Source organism: Myxocyprinus asiaticus, chromosome 21 (assembly GCF_019703515.2).
Source record: "Myxocyprinus asiaticus isolate MX2 ecotype Aquarium Trade chromosome 21, UBuf_Myxa_2, whole genome shotgun sequence".
Classification (NCBI taxonomy): Eukaryota; Metazoa; Chordata; class Actinopteri; order Cypriniformes; family Catostomidae; genus Myxocyprinus; species Myxocyprinus asiaticus.
In genome coordinates, this window is record NC_059364.1 from 35,991,362 (window position 1) to 36,008,688 (window position 17,327).

General features: G+C 38.7%; 1 protein-coding gene across 2 annotated transcripts in view; it reads right to left on the reverse strand.

The window, feature by feature from the left end:
* The window catches only part of LOC127412170 (endothelial PAS domain-containing protein 1-like), a 106,511-nt gene that overhangs the window by 12,420 nt on the left and 76,764 nt on the right, over positions 1–17,327 (reverse strand). For both annotated transcript variants that reach the window (XM_051648321.1, XM_051648323.1), the window contains exons 8-9: positions 10,696–10,843; positions 9,906–10,099 (exon numbers count right to left, since the gene is read on the reverse strand). In XM_051648321.1, the coding sequence (XP_051504281.1) occupies positions 9,906–10,099; positions 10,696–10,843 (342 nt within the window). The remainder of the gene's footprint in view (positions 1–9,905; positions 10,100–10,695; positions 10,844–17,327) is intronic.

A 17,327-nucleotide genomic window follows, 5' to 3' on the forward strand; every position in this document is an offset into this window, starting at 1 on the left:
CTTGTATTAAAGGAAACTAGATGTGTTAATAAAAAAGTACAGATAAACCAATATATCAGCCAGGATGATTAACTGGTCAATATCTTGCCATTTTGAGATTATTGACATTGGCTCATAACCCTCAACATCAAGACCTGTATTGAAGGAAGCTAGATGTGTCACAAAAACGAAGCGATCAACCTATATATCTGACAGGATAATTAATTGGCTGATATCTTGCAATTTTGAAATGATCGGCATGGGCGACAACCCTTTTTATGATTAAGATTTTTATTTATTAAAACACAGAAAAACAAAACATAATTATAAATACACAAAATCAACTTTTAACACTCACTACCACCCCTCCTCCTCCCCATCCCCAATCCCACCCCAAACATCAACAAACATCCCTGTGGTCTTAGATGAACACATATAAAAGAATACAAAAACCAAACAACTGAAAGAGGAAAAAGAGAGAGAGAGAGAGAAAAAAATACATATATATAAAAATATATAAAAATAAAAATAAAAAAAATCACACACACTAACAATTTCCCCTCTATCTCCACTATTCCACCCAAGAACCCTCCAAGAATGCTAAATATCTACCCCATTTTCTTACAAACAAATCCGGATTCCCTGGCCTTCTATAAGACCCCTCTTCTAAGGCTGCCACTTTCCCCATCTCCAAGCACCACTCCTGAAACGGGGGTGCTCCAACTGACTTTCAACCCCTCAAAATCACCTGCCTGGTTACCATAACAAGTTAGGACCCAATCCTCCACATGTTTATTCTCCACATTGATTTCTGCCCCATCTCCCAAAATACAGAGTCTGGGGCAAAACGAGACCTGAGTGCCCAAGACATCACATACAAAATTCTGAATTCTCAACCAAAACCCTTGGATCTTAACACACCCCCAAAAAACATGGGTTATATCTCCATCCTCCGATTAGCATCGCCAGCAGGTAGGTGTGTCTTTAAGACCAAGCCTATACAGTGTAGAGGGGGTCCAATATAATCTATGTAAAATCTTGAACTGAATAAGGCGAACCCTTGCATCTCTAGATACAGACTTGAAATCTTTTAGAATCCTAGCCCACACTCCTTCTTCCAATACCAAGTTTAAATCTTTCTCCCACAATCTCTTCAGAGAAGTTGAAGCTCCATTCCCCAGACACTGAATTAACAGGGAGTAAATATACTGATGCCTCATGACCTTTTCCAGAAGCGGTAATCACCTCTCCCAAAGCATCTGCCGCATTAGGGGGGTGTGTGCTACTCCCAAAAACAGTACAGAACAGGTGGCGCAATTGTAAATATCTATAAAACTGAGATCTGGGAATTCCAAAATGATGACCCAAATTCTCAAAAGATCTCAACACTCCACTCTCATACAGGTCGCCGAGTGTAGTAACCCCCCTCACAATCCACTCTGACCAACAGAAAGGGGACTTATTGATACATAATTTGGGGTTCAGCCATATGCTTGAGGCAACATTTAAATAAATGTCAGAATTAAACACTTTGGCCACTCTTGTCCAAATCACGTGCAAATGTGAAATAACGGGGTGTGACTTATCTTCTCAGATTAGTTTGACAGAAAGGCTTTGCAGTGGCAAAATAGGGGCAAGGACTTCCGGTTCAATATAAAACCAGGGAGGGGCTCTCTCAGGTGGAAGTGACCAATGGGCCAAATGTCTGAGACCGAATGCATAATAATAAAACAAAATCTTGGGTAGGCCTAGCCCACCTTTGTCAGTCGGCCTATGTAATTTATTGAAATGTAGTCTGGGACGTTTACCATTCCAAATGAAGGACTTCACTATACTATCAGATTGCTTGAAATAAGAGAGGGGGACATCTATAGGGAGAGACTGTAACAGGTAGTTGAATTTTGGAATACAATTCATTTTAATAACATTAACCTTCCCTATCATCAATAAATGTATTGAAACTCACATCGCTCGAAAACCTTTTAATTAAAGGGTCAAAATTAACTCTAACTAAAATCACATAAATTTGCTGGGAATAAAATGCCCAAATACTTAATGCCCTGTTTGGGCCAATGAAAGGTGCCCGGTTGAAAAGCCATTACTGGGCAGTATGCTGTCAGCGCCAAAGCTTCGGATTTAGACAAATTAACTCTGTCTCCCGAAAAATTAGAAAAGGAATTCATAATTCTGTGGAGGCAAGGCATAGATCTAGTAGGGTTGGAGACGAATAATAAAATATCATCTGTGTAAAGCAGAAGCTTATGTGCCACACCTCCTACCACCACCCCTGGAAAATCACCATCCTTTCTTATCACGGCTGCTAATGGTTCCAGGGCAAGACAGAACAATAATGGGGAAAGAGGGCAACCCTGCTGGGTGCCCCTATCCAGAGTAAAATAATCTGAAATTACAGGGTGTCTATAAAGTAACATAATCCAACCAAAAAAAGTATTCCCGAGCCCATATATTTCCAAAATCTTAAAAAGATAATCCTATTCTACCATATCAAATGCCTTTTCGGCGTCAAGTGAGATGGCAGCGACTGGAGTCTGATCATTCGTCACTGACCACATGATATTGATTAGACGCCTGATGTTATCAGAAGAGCTGCGGCCCCGAATAAATCCCACCTGATCTCTATGTATAAGAGATGTCATAACTTTACTTAATTGGTCAGCCAGAATTTTCTAGCTGGATCAGGGAAATTGTACAGTAACTCTTACACTCGCTTGGATCTTTGTCCTTTTTAAGAATCAGACTGATCCGGGCTTGTGTCATGGTTGGGGGAAACTTTCCATTCTTTAGTGATTCTGTATAAACTTCTAGCATAAGTGGAGCCAATTCTGTAGCAAAAGATCTAAAAAATTTTTTGCTCAGTTGTCAGTTTAGGGAGTTGTAATGGTTCCACAAAGTTCCTAATATCTTCATCAGTGGATGAAGACGTGGAACTATAAAGATCAAGATAGAATTCTTTAAAAGCATTATTAATATCAGTGGCCGAGGTAAATATTTCACCACCAGCAGATTTCACTAAGGGAATGGTAGAAAAAGACTCTCTCTGTTTTATATATCTAGCCAAAAGTTTTCCTGCTTTGTCCCCTGACTCAAAATATGACTGTCTTGCCCTGAATAACCAAAACTCCACTTACGCGACCAAATGGTATTATATCTGTATTTCAAACGGGCCATTAGATGACATTTGGCGCTTCAGCTCTGCCTCGACACTTTTAATATTCTCTTCCAATTCCATGAGTTCTCGTGCTTTGGATTTTTTGATGAATGAGGCATACTGTATGATCCGACCCCTAAGAACCGCCTTAAGTGCCTCCCAAGCCATGCCTACAGAGGATACTGAGGACCAGTTGGTCTCCATATAGACATTGATTTCAGTCTTTAACATTTGTTGAAAATCTGGATTTTGCAAAAGGGTTACATTAAAGCGTCAACTATATGATTTCTTTTTCTCCGTATGTGGCAACACCTCTAAACTCACCAGGGCGTGATCTGAGTCTGAGATATTTCCAATTGAGCAATCAACAACAGATGAAATGAGGTATTTAGATATATATATATATATATATATATATATATATATATATATATATATATATATATATATATATATAAAAATCTATTCTAGAATAAATCTTATGGACTGATGAAAAAAATGTATAGTCCCTCACAGATGGGTTCAAAAGTCTCCAAATATCTGTAAGACCAAGATTTTTACACATCCTGTGAAGCGTCAATGTTGCTCTAGGGGGCTTGCCACTTTTGCTTCACTATGATCAAGGACTGAGTCCATAAATAGATTAAAATCTCCTCCCAATATTATATCATGAGGGGTGTCAGCGGCTTGCAACATCCCTTCAAGATCTATAAAAAAGCCCTGATCATCAGCGTTAGGTGTGTAAATATTAGCCAAAATCAAACTTTGCCCCTGAATTTCTGCTAAAACAATAATGACTCTTCCTTATCTTTAATCTGTTTGAGAAATTTGAATTGTGGATGTTTATTTATCAATATAATGACCCCCCTGCTCTTACTTGAGCCAGCGCTAAAGAAAACATGTCCACCCCATATCTTCCCAAATTTTTCAGCTTCCTGCGGGGAAAGATGCGTTTCTTGAAGAAACACTATATCATATTTCTTACGTTTAAGAAAAGAAATAACTTTCCTTCTTTTTATGGGGTACCCCAACCCATTCACATTCCATGTGGAGAGAGACAATCCACTCATATTAACATTTGACATTTTGATATAATAGAAAAAATAAATTGTGTCAAAAACAAGATTATACAGACCACATTCCAACATTATTACAACAATCAAACCCAGAAAACAGAAAAAAGAAAAACGTGCGCATTAACCCCGTGCACGACAGCGCCAACCGGCGTCAATCCCTCTAAACTCAAAGAGTCCATGTACGCATACGAGAGTCCCCGCGACAACTTTGCCATTGGATTGCTAAAGTCTGGTGCTTCTGCACAAATTATGTGAGGCAAAATTACATAACAGAAAATACTTTGTAAAACAGACCCCAGCCAAAAGGCAGAATAAACACAAAGAGCATGTAGATTCATTCACAGAATTGTCTTGAAGATGTGTTCCTCCACAAAACAAATTCCAGCTGATATAAAGCCATTCAGTTTCCTCGGATAGACAAACAATTGTTCAGTGAGCCAGCTGTTATGAGTGCAGCAGATGACGTAATCATTCTAATGTCCCTTAAAAATACTCTACAAAAATAAACTTCAGCCAACAGGAGGCATAAGCACAAAGAACGAACAGATTCATCCACAACTGTCCCAAAAGAGTGCTATTCCACAAAACAAGCTCCAGTCGCCAGGCGGAACCAACACAAAAAAAACACAAAAAACAAATCAGATGCCCCGGTTTCTCGAATGGTCAAGAGTGTATTGAGCGAGTCAAATTCACTCGGAGGCTGCATAAAAAAAATTAATAAATACAACATGACTTACTCAGTCCGTCAACTTTATAAAAGACATCCTTTGTGTAGGCATGAAGATATTTTGCAGTCATTCTTAGTGTCCATACTCAATCTGGCCGGGAACTTCAGTGTAAAAGCGATCATCTGTCCATGCAAAAGTTTCTTGAAAGAGACATTCCACAAAACAAACTCCAGCCGCTAGACGGAGCCAGCGCAAAAAGAAACAAAAATGGCGCCCAGCTTCCTCAGACATCCAGAGTAAGTACAGCGAGTCAATCCACTCTGGAGCTACATGAAAAATCCCAAATGGCTTGCTCACCCATTGTTTTAATAAAAGACAGTGCTTGCTTTGGACACGTAAATACCCTGCGACCATCCTTCGTTTCTATTCTCAGTTTGGCCAGAAACATCAGTGCAAAAGCAATCTTCCGTTGATGTAATAGTTTCTTACATTCCTTGAATCGATCGCGTTTCTCTCATCACATTCGCAAAGTCCGGGAACAAGAAAATATTGTGATTCTTCCAAGAAAGCTTTCCTTTGCTCCTTGCCTGGCACAACACAAGATCTTTATCGGATGATCTCAGAAATTTGGCCAGAATTGATCGTGGCCTGTCTCCCTCAGCAGATCTGCGAGCCGGGACTCTGTGAGCTCGCTCGGTTTCCAGTTTATGGCCTGTTATGTCAAGCAGACTTGGGAAGAGCTCGTCCAGGAATTTCACCATATCTCTGCCTTCTTCATGCTCAGGAATTCCAACAATTCATATGTTATTCCTTTGGCTCCTATTTTCCAAATCTTCAAGTTTTCTTTTCTTTCAAAATATTTTCCACGACTATTTTGGACGTGGGCGAATTAGCGGATAATTCCCTTTCCGAAGACTCCAGATAATTGATTCGTTTCTCAACTTCTGTCACTCTTGTGACCAACTCAGATAATTTTTTTTCCCAGCTGTAATCGATCGACGTATTACAACGAGATACCCCAAGTCAGCAACAACCTTCATCAGCATCACCGAGATGTTGGACAGTTGACGCTGGATTTCATCTCCCGACGTGCCGCCCAAATCGAGTCACCGGTCTGCAGGCACAGAGGTTTCATCTTGAGCAAGAAGTGTCTTTTAATGTCTCCAGAGCCTGAGGATTTTGACTTCTTTGCCATGTTTACCTCAAAGAACAAATATGTACTGGGTGTATCGAATCTCACCAGATTATAACATGAAAATAATAAAAAAAAACAGAAAAGTGCGCAGAGCTCGTGATTCACAGGACTGCTTCTCGCATGGTGTCACGTGATCTCCCCAGCGATGTCATAACTTTGCATAATCGATTATTTTTGGATGGTAACTCTTTCAAACGATTGGATCTTTGTCCTTTTTAAGAATCAGACTGATCCGGGCTTGTGTCATGGTTGGGGGAAACTTTCCATTCTTTAGTGATTCTGTATAAACTTCTAACAAAAGTGGAGCCAGTTCTGTAGCATAAGATCTAAAAAATTCAGCGGCAAAGTCATCTGGCCCCGGAGCCTTGCCTGTAGGTAGGGCCTTAATTATCTCGTCAAGCTCCTCCAAGCTTATCTCAGAATCAAGATAATTTTTTTGTTCAGTCGTCAATTTAGGGAGCGCTAATGGTTCCACAAAGTTCCTAATATCTTCATCAGTAGATGAAGACGTGGAACTATAAAGATCAAGATAGAATTCTTTAAAAGCATTATTAATATCAATGGCCGAGGTAAAAATTTCACCACCAGCAGATTTCACTGAAGGAATGGTAGAAAAAGACTCTCTCTGTTTTATATATCTAGCCAGAAGTTTTCCTGCTTTGTCACCCAACTCAAAATATGACTGTCTTGCCCTGAATAACCAAAACTCCACCTTCCATGACAAAATAGTATTATAGATGTATTTCAATCGAGTCAATTCTCTGAGGCCATCAGACGACATTCTGTGTTTCAGTTCTGCCTTGGCACTTTTAATATTCTCTTCCAACTCCACGAGTTCTCGTGCTTTGGATTTTTTGGTGAATGAGGCATACTGTATGATCCAACCCCTAAGAACCGCCTTAAGTGCCTCCCAAACTACGCCCACAGAGGATACTGAGGACCAATTGGTCTACATATTGACATTGATTTCAGCCTTTAACATTTGTTAAAATTCAGGATTTTGCAAAAGGGATATATTAAAGCGCCAACTATATGATTTATTTTTCTCCGTATGTGGCAACACCTCTAAACTCACCAGGGCTGATCTGAGACCAAGGTGTTTCCAACTGAGCAGTCAACAACAGATGAAATGAGAGATTTAGATATTAAAAAAAATCTATTCTAGAATAAATCTTATGGACTGATGAAAAAAATTTATAATCCTCGCAGATGGGTTCAAAAGTCTCCAAATATCTGTAAGGCCAAGATTTTTACACATCCTGTGAAGTGTTAATGTTGCTCTAGAGGGCTTGAACACTTTTGCTTCACTATGATCAAGGACTGAGTCCATCAAAAGATTAAAGTCTCCTCCAAATATTATATCATGAGGAGTGCCAGCGGCTTGCAACATCCCTTCAAGATCTATAAAAAAAGCCCTGATCATCAGCATTAGGTGCGTAGATATTAGCCAAAATCAACCTTTGCCCCTGAATTTCAGCTAAAACAATAATGACTCTTCCTAATTTATCTTTAATCTGTTTGAGACATCTGAATTGTAGATGTTTATTTATCAGTATAATGACTCCCCTGCTCTTACTTGAGCCAGCACTAAAGAAAATATGTTCAACCCATATCTTCCCAAATTTTTCAGCTTCCTGCGGAGAATGGTGCATTTCTTGAAGAAGCACTATATCATATTTTTTTATGCTTAAGAAAAGAAATAACTTTCCTTCTTTTTATGGGGTGCCCCAACCGATTCACATTCCATGTGGAGAGGGATAACCTACTCATAATAACATTTGACATATTGATAAAAAAAAAAAATTGTGTGTCAAAAACAAGATTATACAGACCACATTAACCATTAGTGCAACAATCAAACCCCAAACTTCCCCCCGAAAAAAACAAACATAAAAAAAAAGAAAAACATGCACATTAATCCCGCACACGATAGTGCCAACCGGCGTCAATCCCTCTAAACTCAAAAGGTCCATGTATGCCTACGAGAGCCCCCGTGACAACTTTGCCATCGGATTGCTCAAGTAGGTTGTGTTAGTGCACAAATTTTGTGAGGCAAAATTACATAACAGAAAATACTTTGTAAAACAAACCCTTCTTACATTCCTTGAACCGATCGTGTTTCTCTCTTGTTGAACTTGCAAAGTCTGGGAACAAGTAAATATTGTGATTCTTCCAAGAAAGCTTTCCTTTGCTCCTCGCCTGGCGCAACACTAGATCTTTATCGGATGATCTCAGAAATTTGGCCAGGATTGATCGGGGCCTTTCTCCCTCAGCAGATCTGCGAGCAGGGTCTCTGTGAGCTCAATCTATTTCCAGTTTATGGCCTGTTATGTTGAGCAGACTCGGGAAGAGCTCGTCCAGGAATTTCACCACATCTCTGCACTCTTCATGCTCAGGAATTCCAACAATTCATATATTGTTCCTTTGGCTCATATTTTCAAGATATTCCAGTTTTTCCAAAATGTTTTCCAAGTCTGTTTTGGACGCGGGCGGATTAGCGGATAATTCCCTTTCCGATGACTCCAAATAATCGATTCATCTCTCAACATCTGCTACTCTTGTGACCAACTCAGAGAACTTTGTTTCCATCACTGTAATCGATCGACATATTACAGCAAGATCCTCCAAGTCAGCAACAACCTTCGTCAGCATCACCGAGATGTTGGACAGTTGACGCTGAATATCCTCTCCCGACGTGCCTTCCAACTCGAGTCCCCAGCTCGCAGGCCAGTCAGAGGCCTCAGCTTGAACACGTAAGTGTCTTTTAATGTCTCCAGAGTCTGAGGGTTTTGACTTCTTTGCCATGTTTACCTCAAAGAGCAAATATGTAATTGGATGTATCGAATCTCACTGGATTATAACATGAAAATAATTAAAAAACTAGCAAAGTGCGCAGAGCTCGTGATTCACACGTCTGCTTCTCGCATGGCGTCACGTGTTCCTTGGGTGACAACCCTTGGCATCAAGACTTGGATTAAATGAAGCTAGATGTGTCACAAGAAAGTAGCGATAAACCAATATATTGCCCAGGATGATTGATTGGCTGATATCTAGCCAATTTGACATTATCGGCATTGGCTGATAACTCCATGCATAAAGACTTGTATTGAATGTAGCTAGATGTGTGACAAAAAAAGTAGCGATAAACCAATATATTGGTCAAGATAATTAATTGGCTGTTATCTAGCCATTTTGAGATTATTGAAATTGGCTCATAACTCTTAGCATCTAGACTTGTATTGAAGGAACCTAGATGTATCACTAAAAGTAGCGATAAACTGAAATATCGGCCAGGATGATTAATAGGCTGATATCTAACCATTTTGAGATTATAGACATTGGCCAATAACCCTTGGTATCAAGACATGTATTGAAGCAAGCAAGATGTGTCTCTCACTTACACCTACAGGGAAATTTAAAGTCTCCAATTCACTTAACCTGCATGTTTTTGGACTTGTGGGGGAAACTGGAGCAAACCTACACTAACACAGGGAGAATATGCAAACTCCACACAGAAAGGCCTAGTTGAGCTGGGACTCAAACCCACAACCTTCTTGCGATGAGGTGACAGTACTAACCACTGAGCCACTGTGCACCAGAAATATAGATATAGAATATAAATATAGATATAAATACAATATAAGACAGCAAATATTCTGTAAACATCATGTTATTTCAGCAATTTTGTAAACATTTCATTTTGCCATCTTTAAATAGTATTATATATATATTTCAGCAATCATCCACCTTGCTCTCTTGGTATCGGAATTGGATATTGAAAAATCTGTCTCGGTTGACCACTACAAAAAAGTCCTCACCAAAGTCGAGCGAGATAATGGTGTCACCAGGTGTAGGTGCCAGCTGGGTGAGATCTTCAGGTTCCTCTTTGAGTTTGATGAATTTTTCACTGCCCAGGCCTTTGCTTGGACAGAAGAATCTGCTTAAGTGGTTAGGCTTGAACAGACACTCAGTCTGGTCCAAAGAGAAGACCATGGATTTCTCTTCAACGTCACTATGAAAAGAGAGCAAATTTTACTTATGGCCTTTTGTGTATGTATACAGTATGCAGAACAGTGTAGAGAGACAGGAAAGTGGTCATATTTGTCATGCCCACATGCATTACCCACTGCGCCATGGCTCAGATGCATTTTAATTTTTAAAGGAATAGCTCACCCAAAAATGAAAATGATGTCATTATTTACTCAACCACATTGTTCTAAATCATATACTGTTATTTCCATGGAGCACAAAGGATACATTTAGAAGAAACAAGGGCATCCAAGGACAGTTCATAGTGAACATAGTTGTCAAATGTTAAAAGGCTTTAAATGTACAGAATTCTTTGACTGGTGCTTTAATGGTGTTGTTTGTTCTTTTTTGAGCTTGACAGTCTTGGACACAATCAACTGTGCGAAAAAGAGCTGCATTAAAAATCTTCCAAATTTCAGTATGCTGGTTTGGAAAAAACATGAGGGTGACTAATTTAATCATTTTTGGGTGAACTATTGTTTTGCCCTTCATTGGATTTCAAGCCTTGCTGAGCAGGGAATAGTGCAGACAGAAGTGCAAACTAATCAGAGGCTTTGCCACCTTTCATTTCTGCCTTACCTCAGCACGTAGTTCACGCACACAATGCACTGTGGCTGGGAGTTGCGACTGTTGTAGATGACGGTGCCCTGTGTCTCCATCCACACATAGCCCCCATGCTTAGCCAACATCCGGTACTGACTGCTTACTGCCTGGCCTTTAGTGCACACTAGATAGGGAAGAGAACAGATTAAATTAAAAGACATACTGAGAAGACATAAAGTAGTGTGCAACAGTCTAAGATCACCAGTTATTTTCTATCTTGCATTTTTCTAACTAAAAAATAAATAAATAAATTGTTATTTGAGTGAAAATTTTAATTGAAAAATGTACATGAATTTGAGAATTTCTTATATCAAATGTATTTGTTATGTCCAACTTTTGTTTTAATGACAGCATTTGTGGAAAACCTGATGATCATGTTATCTAGAATGATTTCAGAATGTTTCAATGTGCATCATGTTTCAATGAAAGTAAAGAAATGTGACCTTTTGTTCAAAGGAATTAACTCATGCTCAATGCTGTAAATTTGCTTTAATTTGATTACTGACCTAGAAATAGTGTAGAAACTTAAAGGAATAGTGAACTATACATTTAAATAAATAAAAAACACTTTTACATTGTACCTTTTCTTTGTTTTAAAATTTTCTAAAATGCAGATTTTTAATGTGGTCTCAGACTTTTGGACAGTGTACTTTTATTTAAAACATAAAATCACACAGTTACTCCATAAGACTTCATACATTTTCCAAACAAAGCATAATATAAAGACAATGCACTAAAATATCACCAATTCAAGTAACATGAAACATTTCCCAAAGTCTAAGTGGAGTTTGACTAATTGAAAAAACTAGTCTCCCCATAGGTTGCATTTTCATTGCAATGGGCATTAAATCCCTGGATCTCTCATCCTCCACAATATTAATCAGCCGGTAGACTGTGGCTTTCCGCTTTGTTACTGCAATCGTGAAGCTGGGTTCATGATTCGTGTCAGGGCCGCCAGCATCAAGCACCACTTGGAACTCACCATGAAAAGTGCTTGCAAACAAAAACGTCTCATTCTGCATTTTGGTGATAGTTAAGACTTGATGTGCTCCATCATTTTATCACTGACAGGGAAGCGCTGTCAGAGATTCTTTTATTTACTGAGATAACAACCTCCAACCTCTATCATAGGAAAGAGAGTTACAGTCAACTAGCGTGTTATGACAGTATTTTTTAGCTCCATGGTTACGACAGTACCGCCCATAAGAATGTCTATGGGACTGCCGCATATGCTCAGCTTGAAGGCTACCCTTGATAGAAGGGCTCTGGCACTGTGGTATCAGTGCCCGGAGTAATGACTCCGGGTGGACACATTTCAAAGGTTCCGCCCTCCACACAATTGTTTATGCTGTAACTGTAAATGCGTTAATTGCGATTAAGAAAAATTTACTTGTTAAACTGTACATGAACTAAATTAATCGCATGAGTTAACACATTAATTCTGACAGCTCTAATACAAATTCATAACCAGGGGCAGTACTAGGGTCTGTGGATATTCGGGGCTTAGCCCAGAACTCTGTGGATATGTATGGGGCCATCTTTTCATTAAATTTCAGAATATAATATAATACACGTTATAATAAAAGTTTAAATGTTTCATCTGTGAAGTGTTATTTACATAGTTAAACTCTTTAAATATTACCAAAAAGTCTCGCTCTCGCTCATCTTACCAATTTGAATATACAGTATATTACTTAATATTAAAATATATTTATATATATTATCAGCTTGATCCTGAAGCACTGGTACTTTTGACATAACTATAAGGTTATAGAAAAACATTTGGGACTTTACTAAAAACATTTGGGGGTTAAGCCCTTGTAGCCCACCCTTAGCACCACCCTTGTTCATAACCATGTATACAAAGGCATTTTCTATAGCCATTCATCAAAAAAGTACTTTCTTTCCATTGTTTAATCCTCTGCTCTAGCTTGTAAAGTGGACCTCAAAATTTCAAAGTTTCAAAATGCTGCATTGTGGCACTAATTACATTATGATTAAATAATCATTCAAAATGTTCTCTCAATTATCTCTAAAACAACTGTTATTGAAGAAGAAGGGTCTTGGGTAGCTGTAACATAAACTGAGACAGACAGACAGACAGCCAGACTCATCAAGGGACATCTAACATAAGCAGCAGGACAAACAGAGGGACGCAGACAATGAGGGATTGCTGATCTGAGTTTTGACAGTCTGTCTCTCTGGCTCTTTGGCTCTGGACTCGGTCCAGATCAGTCGTGGGAAAGCATTGCTTTTGGGTCATGCAGTTCATTCCCGGCCTGTGCATGCACTGCACTGCAGGAAGACCATATTGCCGTAGCAAATCTTGCGAGTGTATACGCACAGTGAGAAAGGAAGTTGCATAAAGGCTGTTCTCTTAGGAGCCAGTGGCCTATGCATCTACGTTATATCACGTCTGTATGAAGAGTGCTTCTGAATGTATATGCATGTCCTCCCTGAGAAATATACAATCTTTAGAACTGTGTCTTGTTGTATGGGAATGTTTATTTTTTCCGCTCCATTGATAAATGATGTGAATTCTTAGTAAAAGTTTATTCAAGTGCTTATAAGGAAAATGTCCATGAACAAAGGTAGATGAGAAAATACTGTACGTTACAAAGAGAAAAAGCCTTTGTGAAAAACTTTGTGATTTTAAAATTTGAATTATGTCCAAATCAAACATGTCAAAAGTGTTTTTTTCATAACTTCTAAAAATGATTTAGCAATTTTATAAAGGGGTGTTGACAAGGGCTGTGTAGCTCCAACAACGTCATACATACATCAATATAATACACAACATGATGCAGAGGCCACGATATGTATTGCAATACAAGACTAATTTCTCTTTAGTACAGTATAACAGTTGTTTATATTAAACAGTATTACAGTATAGGCAAAATCTTCAATTTTACACCATTCAAAAACAATAAGGTCCATGAAAATAAAAAAAATATCATGTTTTTAATTGTTTAAATTCCATTTTTGATATCAAGAATAGTGTATTTTTGCAAGGATGTGATATTTTCCATTGCTGATATCAAGAATTATCATTTAAACTAATACAAATATAGTTATAGATATCTAGAATTCATATCCTGCATGTGATTTAATGCTGAAAGTTATTTTTACATGTCAGAGTCATGTCAGGATTTGCATATCGTGTCACATCCAGATAAAAATGCCTGGGATTGCCTTTTTTCCCCCACAATTTATTTTGACTTTCGTCAAACACTATAAAGCTAAATTTAACGTTGTGCTCCATGTTGTGCACTATGGAGGACGAAACCTGCAAAAATAATAAACAAACAAATACATATATAAAAAAGAAAATAAATCTATATATTTGGGCATAAATAAATATATAAATAATTAAATGTGCGAGGAGATAATTAAATACATATTTAGACCTTTTTGCCAACTTTTTGGGTAAAACATTTTAGTTATGCTAGCATCCCATCCGACTTGAAAAGACCGATCAGAATAGCCACTGTATTAGCAGCATATGGTATGAGCCTTCCCTTAATTATATACAGTATATAATGTTGACATGTTAAAGTCTTTTAAGGCAAGTCAGGTAACTCCACAGCCATAATTGTAGCACCATTCTGTTGATACAAGTAAAGCTCCTATATACTCGAATATGGAAAGACCAAAATCTCCAAAACGGTTAGTCAAGATTACAATCAAACAAAATTTTTCAAATTCGCAATGGTAGCATAAATTTAGCTTCTTTAACTCAAATCAAGCAAAAAACACTGTTTTTCAAGTGATGCACATATATTTTCTCGAGTACACAAAAACACAATGTCTCTATCAAAAAGGTGATTGGCTCTTTTAACTGTAAGGCGGCACTATGGCCGCTATATTTAGCTTTACGATTTCTACCATTAATATGTATGAGTGGGCCAACTCATCCTCTTATGATGTCTATGCTTGAAGTTCATTACTGCACATGTCCTTCTGTAACATCCACATTCAGACAATAGACAGATATCTTATGTTAACAATTGTAACTCAAACACAGTTTAGAAAACTAATTCCATCTGAACAGTGCTTCAGACAGAAAACAGAGGTAGTTCAAACTCTCTCTCTCTCATAGAAACACACAGTCACAAGGCAGCCCCACTCTCTTTCTCTCAACAAGCCTAATCCAGATCAACACTTTTTTCTCTGTGAAAAGACTCAAATTACACGTTAACGTCACTGTGGATAGAAGCCACTCCACTTCCAGCATCTGATTAGGGAGCAATCTGGGACACCTGGCCAGGCTGAGGAGCACCATCCATGCTCTTATCTCCTCTGTCACCCATAATGTGGTTCAAGATGTTCTAATGGCTGCCCAGGTCATCCCTAATAGAGAAAATCCAATAAGGCTCTTTTGAATCGCATTCATAACTCAAACATTCATGCCAAATGCAATTTGTCTGAAATGCAATTTGACCTGGGGACTGGCGACCTCAGTATATCGTTGTTTGCGGTGTGCAGACAGTCGGTGTTTGTGAACGTCACCAGATATTAGGTTTTACCTCTGCCTAGGAGAAGAGAGCGATAAATGAAAGCTAAAGGGCAATTAGGTGCGGGTGGCATGCTGATGGTATAAAGGTGAGAAGAGAAAATGGCAGTTGCTGTTTTTGTGATATGCGACAGGTTCACTGACTTCAATTTCAGGTATATTTTGGGTTATATACAGTTATGCTCTTTCGACAACATCTTAGGCACACTGTTGATTCCCATAAACAATAATTTTGGCTAATTTTTTGTCATTTTAACAACATGATCACATGGGAAGTCAGCAAGTAGCTTCAGAATCTTCCATTACCCAGACATCAGCCCTATTCTGCAGAGTTAATAACAAGCATCATCCCCCATCAGACATGTTTGTATCAGTTCAAGTGTGTTAACCTTCTCCTGTGGCGCAACCAGTAGAGCATTCTGTCAGCAGCGTTGTCAACACCGGGTTCCCATCCCACGTTGAAACTAGGAAGTTACTTTATTTGCATAATCTGTGACAAATCCGAATCGGAGATTCCATTTTTCCTCTAACATAACATTTTTACTCCACTGTCGGTTAGGTTTAGGGTTGGGGTTTGGGGGTAGAGTTAATAAAATATGCATTCCTCTTCACTGTATTATAGCCTGTACAGCTGAAAAAACAACTCGCTTCACAACTTGCTTTTGGCGCCCCTCTGTGGACAATTCACCCAGAAATTTGAGCTCACGTGTCCTCACATGCCTGCTTCAACCAAAGGGGGCAGTGCTTCGAATTTCAGTAAGTACAGACAAAATTTACCACAAGAAATGAAAGCGTAAGCGATAGTTCTCACGGAGGACTTGTGGTAGCATTACGTCATTCTTTCATTCAGTTCCAGCATCTCATCGTATCATGATCTAATCTATGTCTCAAAAGGCCCACAGCTGTCTTCCTATGCTCGTACGACGCATGGCTTTCACCCAAGCACATGTGAGTGGAACACACAACCTGGCCACACGCTACTATGCCTCGCTTTCAAAGCAACAGTTGCTTCAGGTTGGATTACGCATTGTGGTGTGCTCACCGTAGGTACTTGCCCCTTAACGCAGCTGGTCTCCATCAGGAAATAAGCTAAGTGCGCTTCTATTCTTATTTTGGGGGAACAATCATCAAAGCAACTGCTCTTTGGGGTCTAGGTTTTCCTCTATCACATTCTCAATGCCCCATTCATCTATCATTCCATTCCATCAATATTGCTTTTCAAGCGGCAATGTTCATTTACTAGGTGCTCTGGGCTCACTATCACGTTAGTGGATAGCATGTTCTACCCACGTGCGTTGCGTCACACGGCCAAGTTCAGTCTCACATGGCTCACTTACTTGCAACAGCATTTGCATACCTGACCAACTCCTGCACAGGAGATCAGATTTCAATATGCATATAAATCGTTTATGCATAAGTATTTCAGTGTTTGGGTCTGATTTTTTTTTTTTTTTTTAGTAAGATATCGCTTCTCATGTGTTGTTGGTAGCTCCTATAGCACATCAATCTCTGACTTAACATTTACATGTGCTCTCTCTCTTAAAGGAGAAGTACCGTGTTGTGCTCAAATTCAAGAAATAATCAAATTAAACAAGGGGTACTATTTTATATTACACTAATTTACATGCTTTGTTCAATTGAGGTATTCTTGCATCATTATGGCATAGAGATTTTACATTTTTATGGGATAGCACTAATAGTCTTTCATTTGTGACATCAAAACCTTCCATACAATGGGGCTTTATCTCAATTATATCTATTTGCAAATCGTCATTTTATTCATAAGTTAAATTCTGTTTCTGCTGGTCAAAACATAAGCTCCCTACTAATACTCTACCAAGATTGCTTCATTGCTTAAATTTCAAGGCAATTTGGTCATTTTGCTCTTTTCACTAATAATTTGTGTGCTCATAAAAAAATAAAAACATTAATAAATTATGTCTTGCTTCTACGTAGCTGAAAGGAGCCCGGACTTCACAACTGTAAGTCTCCCATGCAGCGCAAACATGCTGTCTAGGCGCTGCAACTGTGGCTTGTCTGTAGTGACTAAGAATCCCACAACACCACACATGGTGTTTTCTACTAGTCAAATAGG